Raw genomic sequence first — 14,073 nt, forward strand, 5'->3', positions numbered from 1 at the left:
CCCTGCTGGCTCTACTCTCAAAATGTCTGACACCATGACCTCTAGTGGCAATGTGCTTTATTTTATTCCAGATTCTTCATCAGGCTGGTATAATGCCCACAGTATAGACCAGTATGTGCAGTCCTTTACTCTATTTTAGTAAGAATCTGTATTGTACTTGTCCTTTAAATACAAAACAGGAAATATCTCAATGCTACTTTCTCTTGTTATTTATGAAGAGTTTGGGTGAGCATTAAAATCTGGTAATCATGATTTTTTTTTTTTAACATGTTCTCAGAGGGTCCTTATTTAACTACATCTGCATTGACTTGGGAACCCAAACATGCCAGACTTGAGAAATATTTGTTCAAATGGCTCTCCCAGTTGTCAGCCTGTTCTTGCAGTTCCTGGGAATAATCTGTGGGTTTAGCAGAGGGCTGCCAGCAGCAAGTTCTGGCAATCCACATTGGGTCACATTCATACAACCAAACTTTAGTTTTCAGTTTTGGTTTCAGCTGCAATTTTGGTTTCGCCCATCACATTCATACAACCAAATTTTAGTTTTCAGGTTTTTGTTTTTTTTTAGTTCAAAGAGTTTTATTGATTTTATAAAAGATGAAATTGGTTTCAGCTGCAATTTTGGTTTCACCCGTCACATTCATACAACCAAACTTTAGTTTTCAGTTTTGGTTTCAGCTGCAATTTTGGTTTCGGCCAAAAGTGGCTGGATAGTTTCGGTGGCAGTTTTGGTTTCAGCTGAAACGGGAAAACACAGGTTTTGGTCAGCCTCTAAAACAGTGTCCCGCAAACTTTTCCAGCCAGCAGCACACTAAATGCAGTGCCCCGGCTGGAGGGCACCCGGAAGTTGATGCGATGACATTACGCACATGCATGATGTCATCACATCAACATCTGCGCATGTATTGCTGCGAACCCGCCGTTACAGGAGTCCAGGAGATGCAGGGAGAAGAGGAGAGACACCGGCCAGGAGGAGAGTCATCCACGCCAGCTGACTTCCTACAGGACGTGTCTCTCGCCGCAAGAGGCACGTCCTTTAGGCAAGCAGCCGGCATGGATGACTGTCCTCCTCGCCAGTGTGTCGCGGCACACCAGAAATCTCAGGAGTCATACTGATGTGCCTAAAATAAGTAAATAAACCAGCCAGCTCTCTGGGCACTTCCACTGCATAGCAGTGGTGCCTTGGTATCTCCCAGCAAGTTGACGTGTAACTATTTAGGGTCGGCACTCAGGTTTAATTTGGCTGCCGACAGACAATGTATACAGAAACACTGACGACTGCTGGCTGAATATTACTCCCTTAAGGTTCCTTCACTAAATCTGTATTACTAAACTGAGTGGAAGAAAGAAAGGAATAGGCTCTAAGAGTTTTACAATTTTTATTTCCTTTGTAAACTTCCTTCAAAAATATAACCTTAATTAAATACTGTGGGTGGATAATTAAAGGGTATTTTGTGTTTCAGCCTTTTTAAATCTTAAAGTCTGCTACTATACAAAGTTATTCTTTAATTACTTGAAAATTGCCTGCAGGATTCGGACAGATGTTAATCACATCTGCCCAGTGGCCCTGGCTGCCCAGTGGCCCCTCCAGTTGCCCAGGTTGTCCTCTGGCACTATCCAGCCACCACCAGAGGCTGCAATCAGCTGTTCTTGTGCATGTGCTATTTATTGATTTATTTTAAACAATTTAGAACCCACCTAAAACACAGTTCTAGATGTGGACATAAAATACAAGGCAGGTTCCTGACGTCGCTATAGTTAAAGTGCCCTTTTACAAAACCATGGTAGTGATGCTGCCACGATAAATGCCCCGAAGCCCATTCAGTTCCTATGGGTTTCAGTGTGTTTACCACAGCGGCATCACTACCACGGCTTTGTAAAAGACCCCATAACTGTGGAATGAATTGTCTTTAATGTTTTTGACAAATTCTTATTTATGAACTTCTGGGAAGATGGAAGATTTGGCATTTTGAAAAATTTTAAAAAACTTGGGTTTTTTTTTTAAAGGACTTATGATGTGGAAGGACTGTGCGGCAAATTAAGGCAAATAAGCGCGATGAATACCACTGAAGTCCCATTTTGTCTTTGAAACACTGCATGGAATTGTATCTAGAAACCTGCATTTAAAAACTGCATAAAGAAAAGTGTGTAAAGGGATTTTGAAAATTCTGAACTCACTGTGTAAAGGGTGACATAAAATACAAGAAATATACAGTAGATCTTATACAACACTGATGTTACAATCCAAGATATTTGACTGCATTATAAATAATTCAAGGTTATATGGGGTCAATATCTAATACAGGTCTCCCTCCGTATTCACGGTGATAGGGGATTAACATGGCTGCGAATACTGGAAAACCGCAAATAACTTTTTCATATGTTATTTGTGGTCTTCTTTTAAAAACCCTCCCGCATTTGGTGAAACCGCGAATAACAATCTCACGTTCCGGTGGATCACCCTTATTCCAACCTTACTTCATCCCCGCTCCCCATATTCAAACCTATCTTTGATGTCACCCGTTAACATTAAACCTACAACTAGCCCTGGGGCTTTCCCTTTCCCGCCCCCTCTGACGCAACCACTTTCCCTGTGCCGCGTCCCCTCTCGACTCAACTTCCTGTTTCCGGCGGGACACGGCGGAGGGAAAGCTCCGGGGTCGCCGCAGGCAACCCCGTGTAAATTACCACCCCTGCCGGTAACCTCAGAGACAAGTTTGAAGGTAGAACCAGTGGGGTTTGAGAATGAGCGAGAGATGCCAGATCTTGTTCGCAGTAGGAGCATGGAGGGAATGATACCGGACTGTGGATGGAGGGGGGGGGGAGGCATGATGACTGGGGAGAGTGAAAGAGAGAGGAAGATATCAGACTGTGAGAAATGGGGGAGGGGGATCCCTGATCCTTGAGTGCATATGCGTGTGACTTGGTCTCATTTGACTGATTCTTGAAAAGAGACTGGGACTCTGCGATTTTCTCTGTGCACGCTGGGAATCGGTGCTTGGAAAAACGCGGAAAAATTTTTCTCTGCAACATGGATGATGTCATTCGGGTGGGAAGAGCCAGAAATCAAAAAACCGCGAATAATTGAAATCGCTAGTGCAGAAACCGCGAATACGGAGGGAGAAGTGTAAAAGAAACTAGGGTCCAACCTTTGACCGCATTACGTGATTCTTCATTATATCAAACAATGTTATATGGAATCTATGGTGTAACATAAGAACATAAGAATTGCAGATGCTAGGTCAGATCAGTGGTCCGTCGTGCCCAGCAGTCCGCTCACGCGGCGGCCTTCTGGTCAAAGACCAGCGCCCTGAGACTAGCCCTACCTGCGTACGTTCCATTTCAGCAGGAACTTGTCTAATTTTGTCATGAATCCCTGGAGGGTGTTTTCTGATTTTGCCTTGAATCCCTGGAGGGTGTTTTCTGATTTTGCCTTGAATCCCTGGAGGGTGTTTTCCCCTATGACAGACTCCGGAAGAGCTTTCCAGGTTTTCACCACTCCTTACGTTCGTACGGAATCTAACCCCTTTCAATTTTAGAGAGTGGCCTCTGGTTCTCCCTACCTTGGAGAGGGTGAACAACCTGTCCTTATCTACTAAGTCTATTCCCTTCAGTACTTTCAATGTTTCAATAACAATAAAACATAATCCCCCTCCTTTACAAAGTCGTGCTAGCATTTTTAGCGCCGGCCGTGGCGCTAACAGCTCGGATACTCATTGCAATTCTATGAGCGTTGGAGCTGTTACTGTGGCGGCCGATGCTAAAAACACTAGCACAGCTTTGTAAGGATTACTGCATGAGCCCATCCCGCCATCTATTTTGTAGGCAATAAGGACTCTCATATGGTGATTACCTGTGCTAGCCAATTAACGCAAGGCATTCCCACTCTCCGTCTCAAACACGCCCCTGATCAAACAAATCTTTCCCACTTTTTAGCATAGGGTTAGTACGCACAGATCCCACAGCTACCATGAGGACCCCTGAGCCTGTCCTGTTGTAGTGCCTTTTTAACCTACAGTAAGCTAAAATGACCGGGTTACCCATTCCAGAAGGGAGACTTTTTGGCCAGTCCTGGATTTCTGCCAACCTCGTCCTGGTGCATTATGGGATCTGTAGCACTGATTTCATTGGATAGAATCATGGACTACACTTACTGCACTGCTTTGGGATGTAATTTTAAGACCAGGACTGGCCAAAGAGTCTCCTTTCCGTAATGGGTAACCTGATCACTCTAAGGTAAACACACATTAGTGCTTACTGCATCTTAGTAAAAGGACCCTTTAGGCTAGACATCCGGATTTGCCTGGACATGTCCTCTTTGTAGGACGGCTTTTCAAAACCTGGCATTTTGTCTGGGTTTTGAAAAGCTTCTTCTTTGGGACTGCGTTGGGAGGGCATCTGCGCATGCGCGGATGCCCTCCAGACCGAAGAGGACAGGTAGAGAGGGCGTGGCCAGGGCGTGATGTGAGCGGGGCGGGGCAGGGCGATGGGTCCAGATTTTATTTAACTACAATCTGGTAACCCTACTTTAGGCTATTAGGGCTAATTCTCAAAAGGTCACCTAAAGTGTGTGTGCCAAGCACAAAGGCCCTGATTCTATAAAAGACACCTACAGTTAGGCGCCTAGATCGTTGCGTCAAGCCGATCTAGACACCTAACTTAATTTTTTTTAATTGGCTTGATTGCCACTGACAATTGAAAGCACCATTAAAATCCAAAAATATCATTAAAAAATGAATTAACTGGTAGGTGCCTATCACTTTGAGTAGGCGTCTACACCAAGAAGCTTATCAGCAAGTAGGCATGATTAGGGGCGGATTAAGGACAGATTCGGCGTAGAGTCAGGGCATGGAATGACTTAAGCTCTGGTAGGCGCCTACCTTAGAAAACCCTGGCCTAAATGGCAGTGTGTATGAACGCATAGATACCGCTAGGCATGATTCTATATATGGTGGCTAGTGGATGATTGACAACTACGCCAAACAGTGCCTAGAAGCCATTTATAAAATCAGGGCCAAATTCTATAAAGGCAGTTACTCAGTAATTTCCCTTATAGAATACCGGCCTAGGGCCACAGTTACACACCTAACTTTAGGCATGAGCGCTCATGCTAGCTTGATGACTAGTGTAAATGCTCATAGAATTCCTCGCTGGGACATGCTAAAAACCTCTAGCGCAGCTTGATAAAGGGAGGTAGGTGCAAGTATGTACGTAACTGGAAATTACTGCTAGTTAATACCAGTTAACCCCAATTATAGCCAATTCATGATTGTTAATATCAGTTAGCAACTGTTTTATAAATTGCACACGCATTTTTGTGCCCTAAGTTTGAAGATCGGCACACCAGATTATAGAATTAGGGGGTTAGCTTCTTTTTCTTTCTTCTCTTAGAAATAATTTTGATGTGTTGTGATCAAAAGGCATTCTATCAAGCTGACGAATATACCAAACTGTGATTTCCACAATTTCCCCCGACTATCTTTTTAACTAGCAAACGTGCATTCCGCATTAAGTTTAGGTTGTCGACTGACATTATAGATCCTGTGGCACGACAGCACCTGTTGATTGTACATGCGTTGTACCGGCACATGAGACCTTCACTGAGAAATTCTGTCTTGCGGTTCAGGAAAAGGATGTTGCTCCAGATCACACGCTGCTGAAGAAGGTGAAAGACGCTGCTTGCCAGATAGAAGAACTGTCCCGGTGTAATCCAGCAGGTGGCCGCAGACCAGAGATCTCCCCCATCAATGACTTCTTCCTGGCTCTTGCCATCTGTAATACAGTGATGGTGTCTACAGCAACTGAGCCCAGGCAAAGGGTAAGTCTGCTGAAAGCCCTTCTGTGGGATTGATTGGATGTTGTAGGGAAGGGGTAAAACGCGGACCTCACGGACCTGACGGACCTCGCGGATCTAAACCCGTACCGCCTTAAAAATCTGAGGTCCGTGTCGGTCCGTGTCCGTGGCGCTTGTAATTGCTGTCGCTGACAGACCTTGATGAGATTTTTGCACTGACGGATCCGTCTCAGCATAGGGAGGGAAAAGTGTTAGGATCCGTCAGTGCTAAAAATCTCTTCCAGGTCTGTCAGAGCCAGAGGCTAGTGCTGGAGCGGCAGAGCAGAAGCCAAGAGAGCAGGGACTTAGGTTTCGGACGTGCGTTATGGAAAAGAAGTCTCCAAACTCCAGCACTAGCCTCTGGCTCTGACAGACCTGGAAGAGATTTTTAGCGCTGACGGATCCTAACACTTTTCCCTCCCTATGCTGAGACGGATCCGTTAGTGCAAAAATCTCATCAAGGTCTGTCAGCAACAGCAATTACAAGCGCCACGGACACGGACTGACACGGACCTCAGATTTTTAAGGCGGTACGGGTTTAGATCTGCGAGGTCCGCGTTTTACCCCTTCCCGATGTTGTGTATCTTTTGTGAAACAATCTGCTGAAGAGACCTGGCTGCAAGGCTGGTGCAAGCATATCAGATACCTATGGTGAGCTTTCAGACTCGGGTGTCCTTAATTAACTTTTAGGCCTGTAGTCTCCTACCTTCTCTCCTCCCTCTCCCCTCCAAGATTTGATAGTCCTCAATACATAACTCCTAAAATTATCCTTTAAAATTATATCAACGTGTAAAAAATGCACACCGGTGAGTGAGTCTGTGAGTTTCTGTGACTGTCAGAACTTGTTGCTTAGATGTTCTTTACCACTCCACCCCCACCCCCAGAAGCTGCAACTTAGGCAACTGCCTAGCCTATGTAGCAGTTAAGCAGGGCCTGCCTTGTAGTTTTCAGCAGGGCACCAGGCAGGAGCCTATTCTATAGGGCAGAGGTAGAGAACTCCGGTCCTCGAGATCCATATTCCAGTCGGGTTTTCAGGATTTCCCCAATGAATATGCATGAGATCTATTTGCATGCACTGCTTTCAATGCATATTCATTGGGGAAATTCTGAAACCCCGACTGGAATACGGCTCTCGAGGACCGGAGTTCCCTACCCCTGCTATAGGGGTAAATTTTCAGCACGGCAGCAACTGTATAATTATATATGTTTCCCAGGCTGCAGATTAACAAAAAAGCAGCTCATGTGGTTGGCATCTGGTGCCAACAGATAAGTAGCTTTGAATATAACTTGTTTCAAGTTTATTATAAAAGTTTGATTAATCGCCTATTCCAAGTTCTAGGCGATGTACATTAAATAAAAATACAAAATTATGGGAAACATATCTCACAAACACGAATTTAGACAAGTTAAATCAACAAATACAAACAATCCTAGGCTAAATCTAAGTCTTTTTTTAGTGATATAAAAACATGTCAGTTTGGATCACTTGAATTCTAGGACATATCAAAGCACATTGTGATGTTATTAAGCATCATGAAATGGTCAAAACATATCTTTGTTTAAGTTGAATACAATTATTATAAAGAACCTTATTTATTAAACTAAACTAAACTAAACCTTAAGTTTATATACCGCATCATCTCCACGGATGTTGTGGAGCTCGGCACGGTTTACAAGAACTTAAAATATAGGAAGAGAAGGAAAAAAAAGGTTTACATGAACTTATATATAGAAGAGAAGAGTAAGGGGGGATAGAATTACATTTTAGTGAAAAGCCAGGTTTTCAGTTGCTTGCGGAATAATTGGAGGGAGCCCAGGTTCCGCAGCGGGGTAGTAAGGTCGTTCCAAAGACCTGTGATTCTGAAGAGAAGGGATTTTCCCAGTTTGTATTCCCTGGTATTATATTTTTGTTTCCCACAGTTAAAGTTATTTTTGTTTTAAATTTTTGTATTCATTTTTACATATTACAAGTGTAACATAAAAAGACGTGATCTTATAAATAAACACTTGATGTTCCTTAATATAACATTTAAAATACAACATATCATTCTATAATCATATTCTGTAATATCTTGAATATTATGTAATACATAAAATATGTAAAACAATTAATATTAAAATAGAAAACCTTCCCATCCCCTCCCCACCCATTGCAGAAATACCAACCTAATACAGCAAAAATATTGAGAAATTCATATATATTATGAGATGAATAAAATAATACCCACCCACATCACAGTTAAAGTTGTATCTATAAGCGCTTTTTTCAGAGAGTCTTAGCTTATCAAACAGGATAAGAGTTTTAGGGCTAGCTGTTTTAGTGCACGCACCGGATTAGCGCGCGGTAGCCGAAAATCTACCGCCTGCTCAAAAGGAGGTGGTAGCGGCTAGGGCACTATTCCGCAAGTTAAGGCCCTAGCGCGGCTTTGTAAAAGGAGCCCTTAGTAAGTTAGCATCAGGATCAAGTTCTTATCAGGTTTTTAGAAAGAAGCCGAAGACCCATTTATTTGATAAATTTTACAAGTGAGCTTATAACGTACAGTTTTCTTGCCTCTTGTAAACCGCTTAGAACTGAAAGGCATGGCGGTATATAAGTGGATTGTTATGTCGTATTGTGTTGATGACAACCTTATGCATATGAAAATTCACAGAGGCAGTGGTAGGGGCTTGTCGGCCAATCTTGTGATCCAGTTGACCTTCTTATTTACATTTCCTTCTGTTAAATTATGTCGTTATAAAAGATTTCTGGAGCGAACTCTCTCTTTTCAAGCTGCTAAATGGAATGGTTGGTTCGGTAAAATTACGTTATCTTATCTTGATTTTAGAAAATTATTGAAGACCCAACTATTTGAAAAATTTGTATCCTAACTGGTTTTCTCTTTTAAAAAATTTTATGCTTCTTTTATGTAACGTATCACCTTTTAAATTGCATTTTTACTGTACGATTGGTTCTTATTTTGTTGTAAACCGTTTAGAACTTTTCTTTTAAACTGTACTTTTTTAAAATCATATTCTCCATTGTAGGATCAGTTCTTTGCTTAGACTTGTATTTTCCTTTTAAATTGTATTCTTCACCGTATGACTAGTTGTAAACCACCTAGAACCAGTTTTGGTTAAGCGGTATATAAAAAATAAAATTATTATTATTATCATGATATAGAAAAGAACCTGGGCTGCTCGTTTCATCACTGTCACCTATAGCACAGGCCATTTTGATATGTTACAGCTCAGGTAAGAGGTCACGTTGTAATTATCTCCTTCTCTTGTGCACATTTCAAGGTTACAGAGCCACCCCAACTGAAGCTACCAGGGACATCCATAGAGAAGTTTCAGCAGATGTTCCAGAAGCTAAAATTCATGAGACTTAGTCAGTCATCTTCTTCAATGCAGTCCAGCTCAGATTTTGGAGCAAAAGGCAATAGAGTGAGCCCAACCACTAATGAACTGGACAGAGACAGTTCGGGAGATGGGAACTTTGTGAGTAGAGAGGACTCTTCAGTCAGCAAAGACAGTATAGACAGCATCAAGAACATCATGGCTTCAGTTGCCCAAAGTCCAGAGGAGACCGAACTTTGTTATGAGGCCGAAAGCCCAGATGAAGCTGCACTGGTACATGCTGCAAAAGCTTACAGTTTCACACTCGTATCCCGGACCCCTGATCAGGTGACGGTGAGGCTTCCACAAGGAACCCTTTTGACTTTTGAACTTCTTTACACATTGGGCTTCGACTCGGTGAGAAAGAGAATGTCGGTGGTTGTGCGACACCCACTGACAAAGGAGATAATTGTATACACCAAAGGAGCAGACTCAGTCATCATGGACCTTTTAGAGGACCCTGCAAGAGGTAATTAAAATCTCCTAGTACATTAACATTATTGCATGTTTTATACCATTCATAATATTCTCTACATTATCTGCATGTCCCCAAGGGCATTCTGAGGTAGAGAATGTTAGTGAGTTAAGGCTTCTCCAGATAGACAAATGCTTCCAAGCTTTTTAGAGATGTTACCATAGCAACCCCTAGTATTCTCCTTCTCCTGTAGAGATAAAGTGCATACTTTACTGAACCAGTGTTCTGAATACAGAATAGATTACTTAAGACTCATAGGCAATGCAGAGCAAGTGTATTCTGTGTCTGAAATAACCTGAAGGCCTAGAAATGCCAGACTTCATAGTAGTACATTTTAAAGCATTTATATAAGACCTACACCCATTAAAAAAAAAAAAAACAACCCCATACATACATGCATACATACATAGATCTCTTAATTCTATAAAAAGTGCTGAAAACTGTGTGTACAAATTTGCACGTGCAATTTAATTGAATAACTAATTAATACCAATTCACGTTTCAACAAGCAATTATTGACACTAATTAGAGTTAATTACAAGTTATACATTTTGCCCAAATGAGTCAAAAAAGGGGTTGTGGAAATGGGCAGATCATGGACGGATCGGGGGCATTTCATTCAGTGAGAAATTTGACGCAGGAAAAAGGTAGGGCAGAATTTCTCTCTGCTTTTACAGCAGATGAATTTAGTGTATTTTTTGAGGCTAAGGTGAGGAATATCCTTGATATCATCCCATTGGTAGGTGAGGTTGAAGGTTTCAGTTGGATAATGTGGCAACTTGGGTAGACCAGAAACAAATGACGGTAGGTGTGGTAAGAGTGGATACCATAGCTGGTTTTAAAAAGAGTTTGGACAATTTCCTGGAGGAAAAGTCCATAGTCTGTTATTGAAGGGAAGCCACTGCTTGCCCTGGATCGGTAGCAGGGAATGTTGTTACTGTTTGGGGTTCTGGAATCTTTTGTTACTCTTTGGGGTTCCAGAATCTTGCTATTCTTTAGGATTCTGAATGGAATGTTGCTACTCCTTGGGTTTTGGCCAGGTACTAGTGACCTGGATTGGCCACCATGAGAATGGGCTTCTGGGCTTGATGGCCCATTGGTCTGACCCACTAAGGCTATTCTTATGTTCTAATTTTGCAATCATGTTGTCCAACCATTTCTTCAGGGGACTTGTGTTCACCCATTTTGTTGAGAACAATGGGTATGATGGTTCCGACTGTTATAACAACTTCAGTAGATTTGATATTATGTCAGGGGGGTACTTCCAAAACCATTGTTTGACCAGTCATTAAAGACTCTAGATTACACGTTGATCAGATTTCTTAATTTTAATCCGATACCTGTTTTGCCAACTCTATCAACAATTGTTGAAAAAAATAGTTTATTATCAGTTAGACGAACAATTGCAGCAGTGCAGTGTACTGGATGTGAATCAATATGGTTTTCGCAAGGCTCGCAATACAGAATCATTATTGGTGGCCCCATTGGACAAGATTTGTGGTGGCTTCAATCAAGGTATTCAGTACCTAATGGTGTTTCTTGATATTTCTGCAGCGTTTGATATGCTGGATGCTTCAAGGAACAGTTTTACAGTGGTTTGAATCTTTTTGGAATAACAGAATGTAGGGGTGTCGGGTCAAAAGCGCGCGCAGACAACTGAGTGCAACTCGGAGGCGCGCGCCAAAGAAAATGACTGTTTTAAAGGGGTCCAACGGGGGTGTGTGGGGGGGAACCCCCCCACTTTACTTTATACAGATCGCACCGCGTTGTGGGGAGTTTGGGGGGTTGTAACCCCCCCACATTTTACTGAAAACTTTACTTTTTCCCTAAAAAACTGAGAAACAGTTAAGTTTACAGTATAATGAGGGCAGTTACAACCCCCCAAACCCCCCCACAACGCCACCGTAATCTGTATTAAGTAAAGTGGGGGGTTCCCCAACAAAACCCCCCGTCGGAGCCCCTAAAAACACTCTTTTTCTTTGGCGCGCTTCCGTCTTGCGCTCAGTTGTCGGCGTGCGCCTTTGTCTTCGGCGGTTTTGTCTATGAACCGAATGTAGGAGGTGTGTGTGGGAAGCATTTTTTTCTATGCATAGGGAGGTGGGTAGAGGTGTACCGCCAGGATCTGCTTTATCTAATCTGTATTTCTGAGTCTCACGATGCCTAAATAGGTTCAAGGCGACTTATAATATAAGGAATTACAGATGTATATACTACATTATATTATAGCACTTCAAGGAGGACCGAGTTATGAATGGAGTAACGGGGAAGGGAGGATTGAGGTTCTATAACCGTACCAGTATAACACTTGAAGTGGCTATGAGATTTAATAATAATAACTTTATTTTTTCTATACCACCACAATCTTGCGACTTCTAAGCGGTTTACCGTGAAGAGAGCTGTACAATCAGTGAATTACAGTGATTACAGTGTACAGTTAGTGAGAAACATAATATTAGCATGTTACAGTAATGAGGGCTGGACAGCCAGCGAATTTAGAATACAATAGGCAAAAAATGTCACTGAAGAGACAATGAAAAAAACAGAATACAATTTGTGAGAATACGCAATATCAACATATTGGATAATAGTTGGGGTTTTTTTTTGTTGTTTATTTTTAAAAGGAGGGGAGGGGGGTATCTGTCTAGGAGATAAATCTATCGAACAGAGCTGTCTTAATTTCTTTCCAAAAAGGGCCGTAGGTCAACCGGGCTCCGTTGATGAAACCGTCCAACCAGATTTGCTGTTTGCTAGCTTGAAACCTAAAGGTACTGTCCATAAAGGATCTGTATTTGCAATCAGTGATCTTTGGATAGCCAAAGAGATTGCGATTTCTAATTGTCCTCATGGGGATGTATAGTTCGAAGTGAGGTAGGAGATAGGTGGGGGCCATTCCCCACATCAGTTTATAGCAAAAGCAATAAAATTTGAATAATAATCGTGCCTCCACTGGCAACCAGTGTAGCAGTTTATAGTACATAAGAACATAACTTAAGAACATAAGCAATGCCTCCGCTGGGTCAGACCTGAGATCCATCGTGCCCAGCAGTCCACTCACGCGGCAGCCCAACAGGTGCAGGACTTGCGCAGTAATCCTCTATCTATACCCCTCTATCCCTTTTTCCAGCAGGAAATTGTCCAATCCGTTCTTGAACCCCAGTACCGTACTCTGCCCTATTACACCCTCTGGAAGCGCATTCCAGGTGTCCACCACACGTTGGGTAAAGAAAAACTTCCTAGCATTCGTCTTGAATCTGTCCCCTTTCAACTTTTCCGAATGCCCTCTTGTTCTCTTATTTTTCGAAAGTTTGAAGAATCTGTCCCTCTCTACTCTCTCTATGCCCTTCATGATCTTGTAAGTCTCTATCATATCCCCTCTAAGTCTCCTCTTCTCCAGGGAAAAGAGTCCCAGTTTCTACAATCTCTCAGCATATGAAAGGTTTTCAATACCTTTTATCAGATGTGTCGCTTTCCTCTGAACCCTCTCGAGTAACGCCATATCCTTCTTAAGCTACGACGACCAATATTGGATTCAGTACTCCAGATGCGGACGCACCATCGCCCGATACAACGGCAGGATAACTTCTTTCGTTCTGGTAGTAATACCCTTCTTGATTATACCGAGCATTCTATTCGCTCTCTTAGCGGCCGCTGCGCACTGTGCCGTCGTCTTCATTGTCATGTCCACCATTACCCCCAAGTCCCTTTCTTGGGTACTCTCCTTCAATAACATCCCTCCCATTGTATAGCTGTACCTCGGGTTTCTGCTTCCCACATGTAGTACTTTACATTTCTCAACGTTTCCAACTATTCCGAAAACAACTGAAAACTTGGCTTTTCTCTAGCATGTAATAATCTCTTCTCCTGATTACATCCCCTCTTTTTATGCTTTGTAAACTCTTTCTCTTCTCTCTTCCCATATTTTTTAAACTCTGTAAACCGTGTCGAGCTCCACTTCAGTGGAGAAGATGCGGTATATAAACCTAAGGCTTAGTTTAGTTTAGTTTAGTTGAACTTCATCTGCCATCCCGTCGCCCATTCCCCTAGTTTGTTCAAGTCCCTTTGCAATTATTCGCAGTCCTCTTTAGTCCGAGCTCCACTAAATAGTTTGGAGTCGTCCGCAAATTTTAATATCTCACACTTTGTCCCTGTTTCTAGATCATTTATAAATATATTAAATAGCAGCGGCCCAAGCTCCGAGCCCTGCGGGACACCACTTGTGACTAATAGGGACTAGTAGGGACTAATGTGTTTGCTTTTCTTTAGACCGAATATTAAGCGGATGGCCGTGTTTTGCACTATTCTTAATTTTCTCACAGTTTTTTTTTGGGTATACCCACATAAATGATGTTGCAGTAGTCTAGGGTGGATAGAATCATTGACTGTACCAGTAGTC

At 42.4% G+C, this 14,073-nt stretch overlaps 1 protein-coding gene across 2 annotated transcripts in view; it reads left to right on the forward strand.

Moving 5' to 3' along the window:
- Positions 1-14,073, forward strand: part of ATP10B (ATPase phospholipid transporting 10B (putative)) — a 424,301-nt gene that overhangs the window by 363,124 nt on the left and 47,104 nt on the right. For both annotated transcript variants that reach the window (XM_033927737.1, XM_033927738.1), the window contains exons 11-12: positions 5,624-5,815; positions 9,110-9,674. In XM_033927737.1, the coding sequence (XP_033783628.1) occupies positions 5,624-5,815; positions 9,110-9,674 (757 nt within the window). The remainder of the gene's footprint in view (positions 1-5,623; positions 5,816-9,109; positions 9,675-14,073) is intronic.

Source organism: Geotrypetes seraphini, chromosome 18 (assembly GCF_902459505.1).
Source record: "Geotrypetes seraphini chromosome 18, aGeoSer1.1, whole genome shotgun sequence".
NCBI classification, from domain to species: Eukaryota; Metazoa; Chordata; class Amphibia; order Gymnophiona; family Dermophiidae; genus Geotrypetes; species Geotrypetes seraphini.